This window comes from Urocampus carinirostris, chromosome 12, assembly GCF_059441175.1.
Source record: "Urocampus carinirostris isolate Australia breed hairy pipefish chromosome 12, RoL_Ucar_1.0, whole genome shotgun sequence".
NCBI classification, from domain to species: domain Eukaryota; kingdom Metazoa; phylum Chordata; class Actinopteri; order Syngnathiformes; family Syngnathidae; genus Urocampus; species Urocampus carinirostris.
The window spans coordinates 27,361,663-27,382,570 of record NC_142360.1 but is presented as its reverse complement, the minus strand read 5'-3'; the positions used below and the strand labels follow the sequence as shown (position 1 = coordinate 27,382,570).

At 38.1% G+C, this 20,908-nt stretch overlaps 1 protein-coding gene across 1 annotated transcript in view; it reads left to right on the top strand.

Moving 5' to 3' along the window:
• The window catches only part of LOC148355387 (3',5'-cyclic-AMP phosphodiesterase 4C-like), a 135,270-nt gene that overhangs the window by 96,401 nt on the left and 17,961 nt on the right, over window positions 1-20,908 (top strand). The window contains exons 4-9 of the mRNA XM_088349031.1: window positions 6,835-7,026; window positions 10,299-10,335; window positions 11,452-11,525; window positions 11,586-11,635; window positions 11,708-11,820; window positions 15,720-15,813. Of these exons, the coding sequence (XP_088205157.1) occupies window positions 6,835-7,026; window positions 10,299-10,335; window positions 11,452-11,525; window positions 11,586-11,635; window positions 11,708-11,820; window positions 15,720-15,813 (560 nt within the window). The remainder of the gene's footprint in view (window positions 1-6,834; window positions 7,027-10,298; window positions 10,336-11,451; window positions 11,526-11,585; window positions 11,636-11,707; window positions 11,821-15,719; window positions 15,814-20,908) is intronic.

Below are 20,908 nucleotides of genomic sequence, written 5' to 3'. Positions count from 1 at the left end.
GACAATGTAATCAAAATGGTTTTGAAACACTCATAATTAAAAAACAAAACAAACCAAAAAAGACAGAAAAATATTACTTCGGGGCGGCAGTAGCTCAGGAGGCAGAGCGCTCATCTTAGGACCAAGAGGTCGCTGGTTAGTGTTTGAGTGTCTGAATGGTTAAGAGTGAAGCACATTATAAAGTGCTTTGAGACGTTTTTAGTGACTTGAGAAGCGCTATATAAATGCAGACCATTTAGCATGGATTTACCTTTTTTTGTGTAGTAAACTTGATATTATAAATCGGAAAAACTCAAAATGCAACAGTTTTTTTTATTACATAAATATCTTTGTTGAGAGAATGATAAAAAAATAGCTAGTAAAGGAACATTTTGTCAGCTATTTGAATGTTGGGGACACTGGGGACAAGTGTGGCACAAAACAAAGTCATTATTATTAATGGTAGTTTTTTTAAACAATTGTATACGTATAGTGTGCCCTGCAACTTGCTGGCAACCAGTTCAGGGTGTCCCCTGCCCACTGCCTGAAGATAGCTGGGATGGGCTCCAGCACCCACGCGGCCCTACTGAGGATAAGCGGTGTATGTAATGGATGGATGTATACATATAGTCATTAGCTTTTTAACTTTCAAAATGCCTAATCGGCCACCCCTGATTTACAGGCTGTTATTGCTGAAAAAAGAGTATCTACTAAATATTGATACAATTTTCCTGTTGAGTTGCCCAAATGAATACACCTGCTTATTCTTTATGTAATTATTGCATACTTCTTAAATATCTCTGTTTGTCTGCTATACAATGTATTTAACTTAAATTGATCCGAACCACCAATGATTTGTTAAGGGAAAACTTAAAAAAAGGATCAGGGGTGTTTTCATAAAACTATAGCTGGATTAGAGCGGCAAACAACTAATCGATAAAATCGATTAAAATCAATTATGAAAAGTTTTGGCAACCAATTGCATCATCGATTTGTTGTATCACGTGATTTACGAGCCACAATGTATGTTAAATCAATGCAAATAAGAGTGCACACAATTCCGTTGTGATGCTCAGAGTTGTAGTACTACTTTGGTCTGGCAAAGGGCTCCAAGACTGTTTTTATAAATTAAAAAAAAATCTTGGATTTTTTAAAAATCCTTTTTATGAAACATTGCATCGTTACAAAACAAAACAAAATTGGCATACAAATTTCAACTTTGGAGTGTTTGACTGTTCATTATGAAATTAAAGTTAACAATTTTCAGAAAGTGCTGCAGAAATACAGCAAAACAAATACGAAAACTAATAAGAAAAATAATAATGAGATATTTAACTCTACACACGTTACAGATAATTTACATATAGGGAATCAAATTTGCTACACATAAAACAAAATATATTGCCATTCCTTTTTTCGTTTTGTACTATAAGTCTAAATATATGATTTTTGGATAAGTTGGTAGGAGAATAGTATGTTACATATTTGCAGGTGTTTAGCATACATTTGTACAGTATGTGTTTTTGTTTATTGTCAAGTTAATTGACAAACACTAGGATTTTTTAAAATTGTTAAATAATGTAAGAATTCTGCACTATTTTCTTTTCTGTCCAACACTTCAATATTTGAATAAAGAGGAAGAACTTAAAATTGTCCCTAAGAAATCTATTTCATTGGTTAAAGGAAAAAATCAACTGCATTGATTCTGAAAATAATTGTTAGTTGCTGCCCTAATCTGGAAATAAGTAACAACTAAGGGAGCCAAGGTTGAGGATTTTTTCCCGCTATGAAAAAGTGAAAATAAAGCCTTTTTACAAAACATTTGTCTTTTTTTTTTTTTTTCCCTTTAAGGTAAACTGGGGGAAGTCATGCTGCACATCTTGGAAATTAAACACGTGTTTAGGATGTGGGTGTATGAGAAAACTTAGGTAGAACCAAAATTAAAAGGCTAAAAGGAGGGAGTTTGCTCTGCTATTTGCGTCACCAAACCAAAGAACAATACTGAAGGTAGAAGACCACCAAGGTCAACTTGTTATGAATGCAGTGTGCCTTGAATGAACAGGATGCCAGACTGTCACTTTTTTTTATATTTTACTTTCTTCCCCGGCCTGTCAGCCTCTTTAACGGGGATTTTTACTCTGTTTATGTCATGAGGAAATCTTGACAATTTGTAATGAGGGGAAAAAACAATCTAATTGTATATGAAGCATCCAAATCATGGCGAACATTACCAGTGTTGTGTGCATTACTACGAAAAGGTAATTAGTTACTTGTTACGTCATTTAAAAAGTTATCCGTTAGCCCTGGATTACTGACACCCAAAAGTAGTAGTAATATCTAGTTAGAAATGACCATGTATTGAAGCCGGCCACATAAAGCTACCTAAAGATTGCCACATAATTAAAGAAATAGAAGTAAACGTGTACACCAACTTATGGAAGCGGTGAAGCCTTTATATTTCTTGCAAACAAACACCTAGCCGAGACACTCCATATCCATTTTGTCTATTGGCTTCAAACCACTCGAAGATTTCTTCCTCAATTAATGAGTACTGTCTAAGACGTTTTCCTTTTTTTCCAGGTATTGTGTCTTGCAAAACTAATTTTACACATTAAAAAGACCAAAACTCAGAGCACTTTTGGTGTAAATTCTGTGCTTTCGCTTGCCTTGTTGATTTTCCGTTGTTTTATTGTTCCTGTTAAGCCACATTACCTTCCCACATGGCGCCTACCATTCACTGGTCGTAATAAAAAATCAAAGTCTTGCATTTGAAGGTGAGGTGCGCCTTTTATTTTTTCTTTAAAAAGTTGAAAATATAATCTTTTTACTAATAAGTATTTGTTAACAATGCCCAACTGAGTTCGCTGAGCCTTTTTAATTTATTTCCCACCTTTCTGCTTTTATCTTACTTCAAGCACCCCTGTTCCGGGACACGCAACACATTAGGAAGCAGGAAAGGGGAGAGGGAGAGAGGTAGGGGGGTAGGAAAGTAATTTCATGCTCGTACCCTGTTTTTTTTGTTAGAGTAGTCTGAAAATTTTAAAAATAAAAAAAGGCCTGTTTCAATGCAGTTCAAACACCAACCCAACCCCCGAAGAGATTAAAATTGAAAAGTTTATTAGTACTTGAGGAATGAGCTGACTGAGGCTGTGATAAAGACTTCAAGTCAGGAGATGGCGACAGAGAGTAGTAAAAGTTGCAAACACCACATTTAAGCTGACCATCTAATTTCAGTATATTTTTTATAGTTGTAAATATGATATATGGTTGGGAGATATATCAGTAAGGAGACATTTTGGAACTCTGCTTTAGATGGTACCACCGTAACTGTATTGAGTTGTACTTTGTAGAGCCATATAAACATGCAAACTCCACTATGCTACACATGATTAGCTGGCGGGGTAAGGGGTTCATAATCCCTCCTGAGCAAGGGGCAACAGATACCGATTAGATGGCGTTGAAATTCATAAAATGTTTTTTAAAATAGCGGATAACGCACCCTGTTGTAATGATGTTTGCATTACAAATTTGTTTTAATAACGTGTGACATTAGTTGTTACCGAGAAAGGTAATTGCGTTATGGGAACGTGTTTGTAACTCGTACTCCCAACACCTATGTAGTTTCTTGATTTTGCGCAAAAAATTCACCTGATCGATGAATTTTAATGTAAAATGTACATTTTCTTCCGGCGTGCATGCCCCCAGACCCCTTTAAACCATAGGTCGGCACCTTTTTAACCCAAAGAGCCATAATGGTAAAATTTTAGATTTTTTGGGGAGAGAGAGCCATGCCATATGTTTTAAGACGAATTTCAGCTAAACCGACAAACCTGCTCTCCAGACAGAATCTAATTTTTCAGCGCATTTTATTTCACTGTGTGATGTAAGATGATTTGATAAAATGTATAAAATAATAATAATAATGCCAGAGCCTGTGTCCCATATCAAAAAATATACCACTTTAAACTGGGTCTCCCTCCCACAATCACTTAAAATCATTGAGGCTCGTTTTGACCTTCATTTTTTTCATAAATAATTGTTTCAAAACAAGGAGCAAGCCGAGTTATTTTTTAGATATGCTACAAAATACTGCAAACAAGGACACTGATGTATTTTCTCTTCAGTACAGGCGCTGTTTGCATAGCTCTGCCCACCTTTGTCGCTTTCCCAATCAAAATGCTCTGTGTGCTTGGTTGGCGTTTATGGCTGTTTGCAGTTTTCTGTGGGTTTTCATCATTAAGTGTCTCAACAGTGAACCTAAATTGTTTAATGAGCTTCCATATGAAGGATTCCTTAGCAATGTGCAGCCAAAAGGGGGTCTGTTGGTGTGACACCTTGACTGTTTTGTAGTGGGGACTATGCTCCCCTTCATATTGAACTGAAACAGTGATACTATTTGCAGCACATGCTGTGTGTGCATTAGACTCGACCCCCACATGTCTTAATTGAACACTATCGATTAAATTTGCAAAGGCATTATTTTGTCTCAGAGTCATATGTACTCAAGAAAAGAGCCATATATGGATCGCGAGCCATGGGTTATCGACCTCTACTCTAGACCATCTATAGGGGTCTCACAAACACTGATCATACATACACTGTTGTTAAAGATGAAGGTGTTGTAGTACAACAAATTCGCCTAAAGTAAGCACCATCCATCATTTACAAACTCCATGTGTCACAAAAATATTCATTCAAAGTACAGTAAATTGAAGGTGTCCCCTTTAAAGTGTATTTATATCAAGCCAAACATTTACTTCTGAAATATCCGGCACAGATTCCTCTCAAATGATTTGGTGAAGGGTATCTTGGGGAGCTACATACGTAAGTTCCCTCACAGCTCCCTCAGTCCCCCAGGCGGATCTATTTATAGTCTCTGACGTCACTGGCCTCCTTTGATGGAGCCTCGTCACGGCCAGTTTCACTGAGCTGGCACGGCCAGGGAGGGAAACCAGCTTGGTTTGGGTACATGGTATACTCATTGAGGTGAGAGCTGCTGTAGGTCTGCCCATATTTGTGACGTTGTACCAATCAGATTCGGGCAGCTGCGCTGCATCACTGTGCTGGATGCAGGCTTCCTGAATTGGGCTGGTTCATTCAAAATCAGTTGCATAATAGCCATCTTCCTTTCATTAATCAGACGCTGCTATAAATGTGGTGCTGTAGACCTTCGTGCTAAAAATAGACCCCAGCCACCTTCATTTGTTCCTTGAGAGTATTTCTTTGTGTTGCTGCAACCATGTTAGATCGGCAAGGTGGTCTGTTATTTAAAGATGAGGAAAAATCCCCTAAATTCTTAGCATATCATTTTTCACCTGAAGTCACATTATTTTCCAATGATCATGCACTTTCTCAAAAACAATAACCTGCCAAGAAGTCGACATGCACTTGAGTCTATGTTATCCTGAATGATTGTATTAATAGTTTACAGTGTCATAAGTGTTACATAGTGTACAGTGTCTGGGTAATAAAGGGTGCAGAGAGGTTACATGAGTGAGGAGCATGAATTATGTAACATGCTTCACGTCAGTGTTCATGTCACGTTGATGTAATGAGCGACGAGGAAAGCGGCGTGCGCATTACGAAGTCGCTGGGGAGAAAATTGACTCGTCTGTAGGTCGAAACAATTTTGCAAAGATAAAAATGGGGTTGTGGAATTTATACATTTAATGTGCACTAAAACAAAGTTGGGGGGTGAGGGTCAAACAGAGTTGCTGGATACAACTATAGGGGTTGGAGTTGTGGTCTCAAGTCATGTAATGACTCCCAACGACAGGTGTTGCGACACATCGGTTGGGTGGAGCGAGGGGGCTGGGAATCCCCTCCTCTGTCTCAATTTTTCAGAAGAGTCAAAAATGAAAGAAAGTGAGTGTGTTCTTGACTTTAACCACCTCCCACTAGGGGAATATAACTCCGGTTCATACGTAAGTACACGCATACGTACGGACGCACGCACGCACACACACACACACACACACACACACATGCAGTGCCTTGCAGTATTATTGGCCTCCAGATAGCTTTTTTTATATATTGCCATATTTCAGGCTTCAAACCTTTAAATATAGAAAAAACACCAAAGGGGCCTTTTTATGGTATTCTATCAGAAAGGGCTTTCTTCTTGCCACTCTTCCATATAGGGCAGATTTATGCAGAGTACAACTAATAGTTGTCTTATGCACAGATTGGCCTCCTTACCTTTGTATTCCTGTGATAATTTACCTCTTGGTTGCTCCTCTGATTAGTTTTCTCCTTGTTTGTGTTGAACGTTTAGAGGAATGGCATGGTTTTGGTAGGTTTGCAGTGGTTTTATGCTCTCTCAATTTTGATTTTATTGATTGCACAGTGCTAGGGGAGATGTGTAAGTGTGGCAAAATCTTCTCATATTTCATTCCCTATTTGAACTTTTCCACAACTTTATCCCAGACCTGCCTGGTTTGTCTTAATGACAAACAGATGAGCTTTGTTTGTAATTGTTGGTAATTAAGGTCGACATTTGACCATTCTGGAGCCAGATGGCTGAGCTGAGAAAACAGAGGCAATATTTTAGAAAACTTATTTTCAGTTATTTATTTGTAAATATAAAATAAAATTTTGAAATCATTTGGTTCCACCTCAATTTTATTTCAGTATTTTAGCTTTAGGTTTGACGCCTGAAATGTGACAATATGACAAAAAGGGGGGTTTGGTGATTGGGGGGTCAATACTCCTGCTAGGCACTGAATATATTTAATGTGTCTTTTTTGTTTTCATTGTTTTTGAATGAAATTCTGTTATTGTCATTTTCATAACAAAACAAAATATCAGTGCATTCGATGCTGTACATTTATTTGTCTCTCTCTTGTTCCGTTATAGTTTTGATGTGGAGAATGGCTTATCGGTGGGTCGCAGTCCTCTGGATGCCCAGACCAGCCCGGGTTCTGGTCTGGTCCTCCAATCCAATGCCCCCCACAGTCAACGGCGGGAGTCCTTCCTCTACCGCTCGGACTCGGATTATGACCTCTCTCCCAAAACTATGTCGCGCAACTCATCCACGGCCAGCGACCTGTGAGTACACTAGTAGGAAATTGTTTAAATTAGGGATGCTCATTATGTTGATTACGATCTACCGCTTGATCACAGGAAAATATCTTCAATACTTGCTTTTTGTTCGCACACACTGCAGGGTAATTGCAGGTTAAAGGCAGTATGCCACTGTGACCTTCCATGTAGACTTCCAAAATTTTTAAATGTGGGGTAGGATTTATTACAACAACTGTAAATGTTTTTTTAAGTATATTTTATTTTTTCACCTGCAACATGTATTTGGTGATTTGTAGTTTAAATAACATGTCACATGAACATTCGTTTTTACTTTTAAAATGTCTCAAATTAATTTGTTGTTTACCTGTATGCATTAAAAAAAATTAAATAAGTTAATGAAATTCATATTTAATTATACGTTGGAATATTGATTGTTCAGCACAAACATATGTACTTGCATACTTTGATTACTTGGCATATAGTATTTTTGAAGCGGTCGGAAAATGAATGAATGAATTGATCCATCAAACTGAAGTACAGCAGTGAGTACAGTTACTGATTATTTTTTGCCAAAATATCTTTGGCATTGAGAAAAAAGACTGGCTTTAATTAACATATGGAGAGTGACTTTATGTTCAGAAGTGCAGGTTTTTGTTAGTGTAGCATGAAAATGGGGAAAGTACTACCAAGACCCCAAGATAAGGTGAAAAAACGAAAAGTTTATTAGAGCTCATCGAAGAAATGCATGTACTTGCATGCACAACATCAAGAGCTTGACGTAAGTTTTAATGATTACTTAAGCCAGAAGATGGCAGAGTAAGAAAATTCCAAATTCTGTACGGCACCATTATTACTTGACAGCTTTTGAATTTTCTTTTGTTATAGTTAGCTTTGGGTGTTATTAAAGAATATACAAAGACTCCTCCAAATATTTGAAACACAATTGGATGTTTTGAATTTTTGGGTTGGTAGACCATTTAAACATGTTAACTTTGTCAGTAATTTGCATGAGCACTCCTGATCTAAAAAGGAGATGATATAATTTTCTTACATGACTTTCTCAGCTTACTAGATGGTCAGGGTTGAAAGAGGGTAGGCCCTCGTTATCTGGATTCCATCTTTACAATCAGAGCTAGCGCATATTGTGGCATAGGCATATGTCTAGGCCACAGATACATTATTTGGGAGACAAAAGTAAAGCATATGTTGCCATGGCTGTTGCTGCACATATCTTAATGAGATTGTATATCTATACATATATATAAGTCCTGAGGTCATGAGATCGAACCTTCCTGTGTGGAGTTTGCATGTTCTCCCCGTGCTTGCGTGGGTTTTCTCCGGGCACTCCAGTTTCCTCCCACATTCCCAAAACATGCATATCAGTTTAATTGGCCGGTCCAAATTGTCCCTGGGTGTGAATAAGTGAGCGAATTGTCTGTCCCTGTGTGCCCTGCGACTGTCTGCCAACCAGTTCAGGGTGTTCCCTGCCCTCTGCCCGAAGATGACTGGGATGGGCTCCAGCCTCCCCTCGACCCTACTGAGGAAAAGCGGTGCAGATAATGGGTGGATGGATGTATAGAGTGAGGGAGAGAGAGAGAAAGAGAGAGAGACGCAATTTACTCAGCATGTGTAAAATAAAAAATCACATATACAAATCTCAGATGCATTTGTGGCTCTGCAAAATACATGATTCGCATCTGATTTTTCTTTTAATGGTACTGGAGAAATTGTAAAATTGTCTTAGAAAGTCCCTAATCACTGGTTGAATTTGGATAAAGATGCAACGGACCCTGTTTTTTCTTTAACCTCAATAACGTATTATTCAAAAAAAGATTTAACACACTTCCGAAACAACGCCAAACAAAAATAAAAATTGGCTGTTGCCTAACGTAAAAATAGTTTGCCACATCTAGGCAATTTCCCATTCTCCATACTTTCAGATAAAATGACAACATAGTCATTAAATTCATGAAGCATATTGAATCTTTATGTTGTACTTTATTGAGGTTGAAGGAAAATAGACGGGGACACTCAATTTCATCATTGTGTCAAAAAAGACTATAAGATTGATGGAGGTGTGTAAGGGAACACAATCCCATCAAGATTCGCGCAGCCATATTTGGAAGACAGTGGTTCCATATGCTCAATGTCATCACCCCATATGCTGTAGCATGAGAAGAGATGACGTATTCATGGCCACAACATATGCCTATTCGGCAATATATGCTAGTTCTTTCTCCACATTGCCCATCAATATATACTCCTTTGTTTTGAAGGGAAGAAGGATTGAAGCAATGCGAAGTCAGTTGGCTACCTCGGTGAGACAACGTTGTTGTGAACTAATTTAAATCACTTGCGGAATGGTAGACGTTCCTCTCAAAATGCATCTCAGCTTTAACTGTCCCAGCATGCATTTCTTGGATACAATCTAGTTAATTTACATGCCTGTAGGGGTGGAGTGAAGTTAACATGCTCAGTACCAAAATTGATAGATTGTCAACTTTAAAAATGTTGCCTTGAACTTGCGATCTTCACACGATTTGTATAAAACAAAAAATAGTTTGCTAGACTATGTACTGATCTCACTCTTTTATTTTTTGATAGTCACCCTGAGTGTACGAGCATGGTGTGAACCCAACACTTTTCCCTATTGACCCTTTGCACACACGTGAATTAACCACATGATGACACCATGACGGACAACAGTAAACTGAAGTAAACAGTGGACGAGGCCAGTAAACAGTAGACATCAACAAAAAAGCTATGCTATTCAACTCCATTGACAATTAGTAGTCAAACGAATATTGTGAAGGTGTCTGATGAGGTGGCTCACCTTGAAGAAAAGCATACAGAGCGCTATTTAGAGAAACTGAGGATTGCATTAGGATGGCTAGCTACCAACTTATACAGTTCCCGGCTTAAATCCACTCCATCTATATGCCACTAAAATAGAGTATCCCCATACACTGGATGATGATCTAAAAGCTTATAAAAGTCTGAATGCTTACCAGTTCATAGCTGGTTATGTTACCGGTACGCATTGCTCACTGAGTCGGGAAGGCACCTCGTTATTGCAAAGGTAAGACACTAACGTTAACTGTTATTACAATCATTATAAAATTTGTGTCAGTTATTGTTTGGTCACTGAAAGTTAACAGTCTTTAAATAAAAAAACAGTTAAGATAGCAACAGTACAAAAAAAAAAAAACACACTCACCATGTTAGTTGAAATTGAAAATAAGTTATGTTGCATGCCACTGATAAAAAACAAAATGCATACTGGTTTGTATTTGCAGACATGGAGAAGACATGATTGTGACCCCATTTGCACAGGTGGGTACCTTTTACGTGTTACATACGCACACAAATTAATGACGACGGGTGTAACTATAGCAACATTATCACCAAGGTTAAATTGCTACCATTTGCTAACATTTGTATCACAAAATTAATAGTATAAATGATGTATTTAATTTGTGCATTTTTAGTTGCTCATGGTAGTTTTTTAAACTTTAATTATGAATGTTTTGACCATTTTATTCATTTTGGGCATATGCTTTAGCACAGGATATCCAACGTGGTGCCTGTGGGTCCAAGGGTGCCCTGCAATGACGATTGAGGTGCCCGCAAACCTGTTCTAAAAAAGTAGCTCACTCGTCCTTGGTCATTGTGATTTTCAAGTAAATTTATTTTTGTAGCGGGTGACTGAATCTTTTATAACCCTACTTCTAATAATTAACCTGGTTATAACATAATAGCAACAAAGCAACAACATTATAAATTGTTATTTTAAAAATTAATATTAAACTAGGCACCTTTCCACTATTCAAAAAACAAAAGATCTTTTACCTTAAAAAAAGTTTGGAGACCCCTGATTTTGCCTATAACGGTAATGGTAGTGTTGTCGAGTTTTTTTCCATTCACTATTAATTCAAATTATTGCCTCAAAGAATGAAGGGCTTTAAAATGGGTTCATTTTATAAAGTATTGTGGATGTCAAACAGATTTAAATACCCCCAAAATATTAAATGTGGATATTTTTTATTAGGCAAAGTAGTTTTGCCGCTCCCTGGCATATGTGTGTATGATTTTAGCCGTCTTTTGTTTATTTTTATCTGTTCTGTTTAGTTTATTTGCTTTTTATTGATATTTTAGCCCTCCCCTCCTTAGATCTTGTAGAGTAAGAATTTGTTCTTAATCTGTTTTCCCTTGCAAAATGACGATTGTCAACTAAAAGTAAATAGCCATAAAATCTACCCTCAGTGTATTTTGGACCTGTATGAATCATGCTGACCATGATAATGATGACTAAGGGCATGACAACAAGACCCACAAGTTCATGACTGATTGAGCCCCTTAAGTTGAATTAGTCAGCGTACAAAGCCAACAAAGTGTCACAGTATACAAGCTTGCTGTGTTCAAAGCTTCTTTGTTTTCTTATCTCCTTAGATTCTCGCCAGTCTCAGAACAGTCAGGAGTAATTTTGCCGTTCTCACGCATTTGCAAGATCGTGTGGGGAACAAGTAAGATCAGGCAAAATGTTTGAATCGATTAGACCTGGTCCTACCGTACCTCTGTTGCAGATGGCCACCAAGTAGTAACCAACCCCCCCTGTGCAAGCCATGCCACTCAGGTCAGTACTTGCAGAAAATATTGAAATCATACAATGAAGCAGAGCTGGAATCAATGTGCTGGGAACTTTTAGAAGAGCCTTATCAGAAACTGGCAATGGAGACCATGGAAGAGCTGGACTGGTGTCTCGACCAGCTAGAGACACTTCAGACGAGACACTCGGTCAGCGAGATGGCATCTAATAAGGTAAGCATGTGGATCCTGAATAACTTAAATATAAATATCTGCTGCAAATATTGTCTTCCTTGACTGTTAAGGATCAGTAACTTAGCAGCTCTAAGAATGAATTTGTCTGTAACTTTTGAAAATTCATTTGTAAAGGCAGCATGTCCAGTGTTCGTACTGCAAAACACCAGCATCAGTAAGAAGAGTGAAGTCCCGTCCCCATCCATCCCTTGTTGCTTCTTTCCTCCTCTCTTTCTGGGTAGGCCAGTCAGCTCCCTCTCCTCTGCCCATCCTCTGAAAGAGGCCAATTTGATTGGGTAGAAGGCGGCCAACGCGGTGTCGGCTGTGGGAGGGGCAAATGACTCTTACAGTTTCTGCTTTTTTGTGTTCCTCATTGACTGTGTCTGAAAGTACTTGAACGCGGGACATAATTTATTTCTTTTCTGCTCATTTCACACCCCATGTTCCCAGTCAGCGGCTTTGCACTCTGACTCTACAGCGAGCTCCTCCATCACCCGGACTTTGGAAATTAATGGGGGGTTTTTTCGCAAGGGAGGAGTTAAAGCCTGGAATAGAGCGAACATTTTAAACACCCTTTGTATTGGGTATTAAGCAGAGCATGATCAAAATGTATGGGGTGGCATGCCTATGTACGTTCTATGGGGTTGTGTGTGCTGGGGACTCAGGCAGGTGAGCACTCCTTGTTTACATCTGGATTGCGCTCAGTGTTCATCAGTATTAGTGCATGCTTTGCAGCGCGCTGAGGAACCAGAATAAATATGCATGTTATATTTTGCAATAAGAATATGGTGTAATGTCCCATTAGGTACACAGAATCTGTTTGTGATGATGGCACAGAGCCTGCAACCTAATGTTTCTGCACCATGACAATATTTCTGTCTTACTTGCCTTTACCACATGCTATCAATATTACAGATACACCCATGCCATGATACTATGTAACTGTTTGGGAAAGTAGAGGGAACATTTTAGGACATTTTGAAATTGTATGGCCAGCTTCCTTACTGTTGAAAAAAAAAATCTCAGCATAGCTGACCGCGTCGGTATAACAAATCAACAAATCACTTTCAGTATTAAAGCCAATTTGTTAATGCATAGGTCAACGTACCACCCAGTAAGTAGTTAATGAGTAAAAAATGATAAAAAAAAAATCTGTCAGAACAATATCAACCTACCATATGTATTTTTGTATAGCGCACATTTGTTTTTACCTAAAAAGAACTCAAAGTTTGTTTGACCATATTTGTGCAATTATTGATCATTTGAATACTATCACTGATCACAATCTCAAAACATTGGATATAACAGGAATCGAACCCAGGTCATAGCATTGAGAATGATGTAGAAAAAGGGAAGGCATTTGGTTTTATCTCATTATCACACTATTTCTAGTCACGGTACCAAAGATGAATGTTAAAGAAGGGAGAAAACAGAACGTCGTCCAGAAAAGTATAAATAGACGGAATAAAGCTAGACGAGATAAACATCTCTTTGGTGTATCTGATGATGAATCTGACTTTGGAGGACATTAAATAAATGCATTCTAAATTTTATGTTGCTATCCGAGCCACTGAAGCAGGAAGCTGTCCCCATTCTGCACTGTCAATGGTCTATTGGAGAAAGAGTTAGGGTTGTCGTGAATATTTTTCATATTTCCGAATATTTTGCCAATTTGCATTTACTGTCTTAATCTCCTTCTCCCCTTTTGTGACCAACTTTGACTGAAATGTCGAGGAAAAACGGTGTCTCACTCCCCTTCAAGAGAACGCCTACTCCGATTTTGCTGTTTCTAATCGCTGCTCTGCCGATATAATGAGTGTTGTGATCGTAGTATGTATAATTTATTAATTAAGAAATATTGATTTGCGTGACTAAGACAAAAAAGCGATCGTTGTCTATATAATGAGTTATATACTAGAGATATACTGTAATCTTGCGGACGTAACCAACACTGGAGGTGACCCAAAGTAGGTAAACGCTATAATATTCACGACCATGAATATTTGTACACAAGTAGGTTTTATACAGCGTAATACAGTAGCCTCATTGGAACACATGTTTTTTGTACGTAGTTGTTCACTGATTGCTGTGACGAGGGCACCATTGTGAATGGACCCTGGTTTTTTTGGATTATCCTGTGAAAACAAATGTTTCAATTGAATTTAAAATCTTACTCCCCTATCTACTGTTTTCGAAGTAAGACACACTTCAAGCATTGTCATGTGATGGTTGCACCCAAGAGGACAGCTCTCTTTAGAAAATCAGCTCTTTTGGCTCCTCAATGGCTCCTCAGACTTTTGTCTCTTTAATGATATATTATCAATGGTAACAGGGCATCATGCACCAAATTATTTAGTAATTACTAATTTCATGTTTTGCAGTGGATCCCTGGAAAACACATGAAATATAATTTAAAATATTCACAGATCTACAAAAATTGTAAAATACAAAACAATTGTAGCTGTTTACACACTGAACAGATTTTAAGTTTAACAACAACACCAAATCCCCCAAAAAATGCAAAATAAGAAAATACAAATTAAAAATATTAACTCTTCAGTGCTATAAAAAATGATAAAATCCAAAACTATTCTGTTTTTAACATATTTAGACAGATCCTATGGAAAACACACAAAAATATGAGTTAAAATAATTAAAAACTATCATCAATCTATCAAATGATTGAAAACACTTTGCTTCGAAGACATTGATATAATTAAAATGAGTTCAGATTTAACTCAAATTTCTGCTCTTTATACATACAGTACTTGCTTCTTTTTTTGTATTCCGTATTGAACTCAATCAAACAACACCTAGAGAGCTCTTTCCCTCTTTGTAAACAAGAGTTACATATTCAAGCTCCGCGTGCATTGTTAAAGCAGAATGGCAGAAGTCATTGTAAATCACAGATAGAAAAAGGTCAATGTAGCACAAAGTGTGTGCTAGCAGCAGGACTTAAGTCATCAAAGTCAACAACAACAAAAAAACTTCTTTGAAGGTACTGGAAAATTGTAAAAATTGCCCTTGAAAGTGCTTGAAAAGTGCTTGAAGCTGGCCATGATAAAGGTGTACAAACTTTGCTTTCAGCATGCACAGAGTGGGTATGCTGGGTGTTTTACTCCGTTTCGTTATCGCTCATGTTGACTGTTTTGTACTCCGGTTTGGTTTTCACTCTGTGAGCCGCTATTCCTGCGAAATGATTGGCTGGTCCTCGTCATCTTATAACTCTCCTAAATTTGGCCTGGAACTTCCATTTTCATTGCATTAGTGCCCCCATTTACTCCGGTGTTCGGGTGGTGTAATTGCAGTTTTAAATAACTTTCCCCAAACGTTTTTGGTATTTATCATTGCAAAAAAAATACATGACGATAGTTTTTGTTATTGATTTATAAAAAAAAAAGTCAGTTTTATACCTATTTATATTAAAGAATTAGGGGTGCACCGTTTACACGAGTGCAAATACAGTACGTGTAACAGATACAGTTTAGCTCATTGTCACAATAATAATGCCCGAATGTCCATTTGTTTATTGTGCAATATTACATACACTTTATTTCACATTTTAAAAATATCCCCATTAAATAAATTTAGGGTTTTGTGTTTTAGCTATACGCTAATTTTTTTCCCATTATCCTTTGAAATATAAGAATGCCAGTGTGTACTGGTAAGCACTATGAGTAGCCCACATGTTCTTTATAGAAAAAAAACAGTCAGAGATGGGCCACTGTGAACTACCACAAAAAAACATATTAATTGGTTGATTGATTGATTAAGAACATTCCCTTATGTGCACAGTATTCTATGTTTGAAATTAAATGAAACACACGTTTAATAGGGAAAAGATTATTACCGTACAAAGGACACTTTTTTTGATTTTCTTTGTGTGTGTGTCCAAACAGTTTAAGAGGATGCTAAACAGAGAGCTGACTCAGCTGTCCGAGACCAGTCGCTCTGGGAATCAGGTCTCCGAGTTCATCGCCAGTACATTTCTTGGTAAGTATTCACATTAAGCAGAAATGACCAAATACAAAAAACAATGACAGCATTGATATTTGTTTATTGCTGATTTCAAACATTTGCTGATCAAACCCATGATGAGTAATATGAACACAAATGTAATCACCATGTACAGTGCTAAGCTTTGTTTTGATCTGACGACTTAATAGGACCATGTTAGCAAGACAAAATTGATATTTTTCCCTTTTTCAACAAAATGTGCCAATTCAGGGCAATTTTCTCTCTGTGAATTTCGATATTAAACACGGTTCGTACAGGGGCTTAAAATGTTTGAAATGTGTCTGCTTGAAAAGTATGCTGAAACGCTTGCTCTGGTGGCTTTGCTTCCCCCATTTGTTTGTATGGCATTGTTTTATTAAGATGCCAGGTGCATGCTACACCCAAACAGGGCACAATGAAATGTCTATAAGTGCAAGAATTACATATCAATTATGGACATTTATTATAACAATTAGGGTAGCTTTCCCAGTAGTAAATTGTAATGGAAAGAATTACATAATCAATGAAATTATTAATCAATGAATTAATTAGTCTAATAATTAAATATGTATTAGGCCTTAGCGAGTACTGATACAAGGTATAGTTGCTGATACAAGCATCATCTGCCTTCTAGTGGCTATTTTAAATCAGAAACTTGTCATTAATTGCTATTGAGTCAATGCAGTGTCTGAAACTCGTGACAAAAAGTTACACCAGGGCAGACAACTCTGAAAAGTTGCCTGCCCAGCCATAAAATTGCCTGCACAATTTTTCACAACTTGAAACACAATAAGACAACTCATCGCAAAAAAAACAACAACATTGTTGCAAGTATTAAGGATTGATAATCAGAATATATAACAGGACAACATTTTAAAATTAAGTTTATTATAAATCTACATTCATTGCATGTATATGACATCGCTGTTTTCCCTCTGCCATCAGTATGTACCTGTATTTACTCATCTTCATTCATGCAATGTTTGCGTTGCGTCGTCTTCTGCAAGCCACGTGAACTCCTCTTTCCACGATGCTTTTAATGTACTTATACTTTTAGTTGCGTCATCAATTTTGTTAGCTTCTTTTGAATCTTTCTTCTGGGGCTGAGGTTTTGGCTTGATTCCTAACCACTTCTCCATTTTTCTTCTGTTCTCTGTGCGTCTACTTTGGAAAATGATATGCAAATGCACGACCTTATAATGCTCCGGAGAGTCCGGAAGCACGAAGTTATTCGATGTAGGCGAAAACGGAATAAAACAAACATTTGATTTGAAAAAAAATATATATATATATTTTTTAAAAAGTTGTCGGCCACCCGGGTGGAGACGTTTTGTAAGTTGTACGGCCGACGTAAAAAATGCACGCCCCGGGCATCCGGGCAGACGTTATTTCAGACACTGGTCAATGCTATATCAAGGAGGAATATTATGTTGGATTTTAAAGGTACTTTATTGAATATAGGTCATTTGTTGCAGCTGGACTTTGTCAGTATGTATTCATGCTTTGTATGTGATATTGTTCTTAACGACTATTCAGGACTGTGTATCAGCCTGTGTGTTATCAGACATCCTTACTATTCATGTAGGCGTTGTGTACACGTACTGTGTATATAGTATTTTATACTACAATTAAACTCTTGGCAAAAATAATGTCCTTTTTTGTTGTCGTTGTTATTGGACCAATAACTATAACGTTATATTTTTATATTATCCGTAGGATAAATGCCTGTTTGGTAATACTCGTGCATCCCAAAATTTTTGTTTGCAGATTTTAACATAAATTCAATCTTACTTGAAAACATTGTTTCATTTAAAGCCATCATTTATCATATTTTGTCTGTAACTGGAATTATTTTATTTGTATTTGTGTATTGTGCTGTCATACACACTAGTGTTCCCCAACCCTTTCTGTAACACGCACCGGTTTAATGTCTGACTGTATACTCCTGGCCTGTCCCAATAATAACAATAATACTGTAAATTCCGGACTATAGAGCGCACCTGATTATAAGCCGCACCCACCACGTTTTAAGAGAAAAAACGATTTTGTACTTACACAAGCCGCTCCTGTATATAAGACACATACACAAAATTAACCCAAACCCGACTAAGTCCCGCGATTGAAACTGAATGTCCTTCATAAAAGTACACAGTCCAAAAATCACAGCCGGTTAAATGAACGGAAAATAATACCGGTACTTAAGGTTTGATGCAGACCTGCAGAGTCCGGGTCCCGTTGAAAGTAATCCAAGGAAAAAAGTGTATATTTCCAAAGGTAAGGGTAGGAAGAATATACATCCACTATTGTCTGCCGCGTCCACAAACACTCACCTTTACCGGTCCCCACTTCCCGTCAGCCCGCGTTTTTTACGCCCCTTCTTTTTTATTCGCCCGTGGGAAACATATCAGAATAAGTGTCTGAAATAACGACATTACAAAAATATACAGTTGCAAATACATATTACACATTGTTATACATATTTACAAAGAAAGACGGTACGCCGAGAGAGTTTTCAAAGCTTTAATAATAATAACCTTCATCCCAAACGGTGCCTGTGACAGGTAGCAACATGCGAGCAACACGCGAGCAACTCAGTAAACGGGTCTGTTAAAAAAACATACCATACTTGTAAAAATCACGGTAAACCGTCCTCATCTTCCTCCTTAGAACTGAAGCCATCGAAAAGCAACTTTGTCATATAGACGTCGTCCCACGCTCCCTTATTCCAAAACACGCTAGCAACACGCTTGCAACACAGTAAACGGGTCTGGTAAAAAAAAACATACCGTACTTGTAAAGATCACGGTAAACCATCCTCATCTTCCTCCTTAGAAGTGAAGTCGTCAAAGTCGTCTTCCTCAGTGTCGGAAAGAAACTTCGTCATATAGACGTCGTCCCACGCTCCCTTATTCCAAAACACGCTGGCAACACGCTCGTTCCTTCTTTATCAGACTGCTCGATTTCTTTTAGCTTGAAAGCTGCGTCATGTGCCTTTCTTTTTGCATTTTGCATGATGAGGGTATGTTTACGCTAATTTAATGCACAAGCCAAGAAGTTGCAGTCTTCCTCGGCGCATATATTCCACCGGTCCAAATCTTACCTTTTGTACTCGAGCGCCGCTGGCGGCCGTTAGAAAAATAACATAAATTGGCCGCATCACTGAATAAGCCGCAGGGTTGAACGTTTGGGAAAAAATAGCGGCTTATAGTCCGGAATTTACGGTAATTACAATAATAAGATAGATAGATACTTTATTCATCCACGTAGGAAAATTCACAAACTGTTTTAATAAGTCAATAAGTCTTAATAAGTCAAAATCCACTGTGTAATCTCTAGACCACTAGGGATCGAGATCAGTGTTCCTCAATTGTTGGGTCGGGACGGATAAGTGGGTAAATGACCCCTTTTCAGTGGGCCTTTTCCAAAATACCTCAGTAGATGGCGATAATGCCCTGCTAGATCTATTCTACCTGTTTGAGAGGGACCACATCTCATTTTATTGCGATTTTGTTGGTTTTGTCTCAGGTTTCTGTCCATAATAATGGATCCCACGAAAGTTAGTGATAAGGGGAAATAAGGTGGAATACAACTACAATTAAGGCCAAGAACAAAACGATTGCGAAATAAAAAAATTGTTTATTAGTGTCTGCTATTGAAGTGCTGCTAGAAAGTACAGTAAATGGCTAAAAATGTTATAATTTTAGCTTTTTTCCAGTGTCTTAATTTTTAGATTATTCTGGTGTTTAGGTACATACTTTATTAATATCTTGAATTTGTTGAGAGGACATTGGAAATGGCATTGGATTTTTCTTATCTTCACACTTTTTTTACTCACGCTACCATGTTGTACGGCTTTGTTTTAGCTGAACTCTTTCCCACAAAGCTCCATCAAATTTTTTTTACAACGTGGCATTGTGATTAAAGATAATGCGATGATGAGATAAAATATAATGCATTTTCCTTTGTCGTCTACAATCCTAGTGGCCTGGTGATGAGAATTCGGCGCGGGTTCGATTACCATTGCAACCAGTGCTGAGCAAATGAGGTCAGCGGTATTTGTCGACTGATCAATTATTGCTTAATTACGGTGATGTACTACAGTAAAACCTCAGTATAATGCGCACCCATACTTTGAAGTTTTTGTTGGGTGAAAGATAAGGTGTGTATACATGAATTAATAGTATTTGCGTAAAATAAGGCAATTTATCTTTTCTTTCTGTGCTGCCAGGTATCAAACGGCACACAGTCCGGTACTGGCCCACGACCTAGTGGTCGCTGACCCATGATATACAGCATGTAGCTTCTAATTATAGAGTTGAGGGTTCATACGGGTGATTGACATCCTTGAAAAGGCTTGAACTTTAGTGTTGTTTCCAAGGATTATAAAGTGCTTGGATTTTGGGAGCTTTTAAATGCTTGTGATGGTTGCCATGTATGCTTAATAATGACGCCAACACAGCTGCCTGGCTTCGCTTCTCCATTGTTGTTCTTCTCACCTTGTGATCAGCTGACTTTAGTTTGTACGCCGTAGTCCTTACGCGTCGGATCGCGCCCATGAGGACAAGTGCATTCTGCACCTTAACAGGGCACCATGAAATGTGTATTAATGCAAGGATTACGTATCAATTATGGAGCTTTATCTTGGGCCAAAATTAAGGTAGCGTTTCTTAGTGGTAATTTGTAATGGGAAATGGGAAAAGTCAGAACCCGAACAGGCGGTGGACCCAAACGCGTAATGTTTTCTCACCAAGCTTCAGTTTACGGAATCGGGGCGGTCATCCGCGGGAACACAAACGCCAGCGATTCGGCGATTGCTGGGCACAAGAAGTGGGGCAGAAAAGTCAGGCGCGTGAAAACAGGAAGCCAGTGCCAGAGGAGCAGGATACCGGACAGGACAGACAGGATCAATACCAGATACAGGATACCGGACAGGACGGGATTGATACCAGATACAGGATGCATGAGCAAGATACTGGACAGGACGGGACAGACGGTATCGATACCGGATACTGGAAACACGAGCAGGATACCGGACAGAGTCAAAATGCTTACCTTGCAAGTGCAGAGGTTCGTTAAAGGACTGACAAGGAGT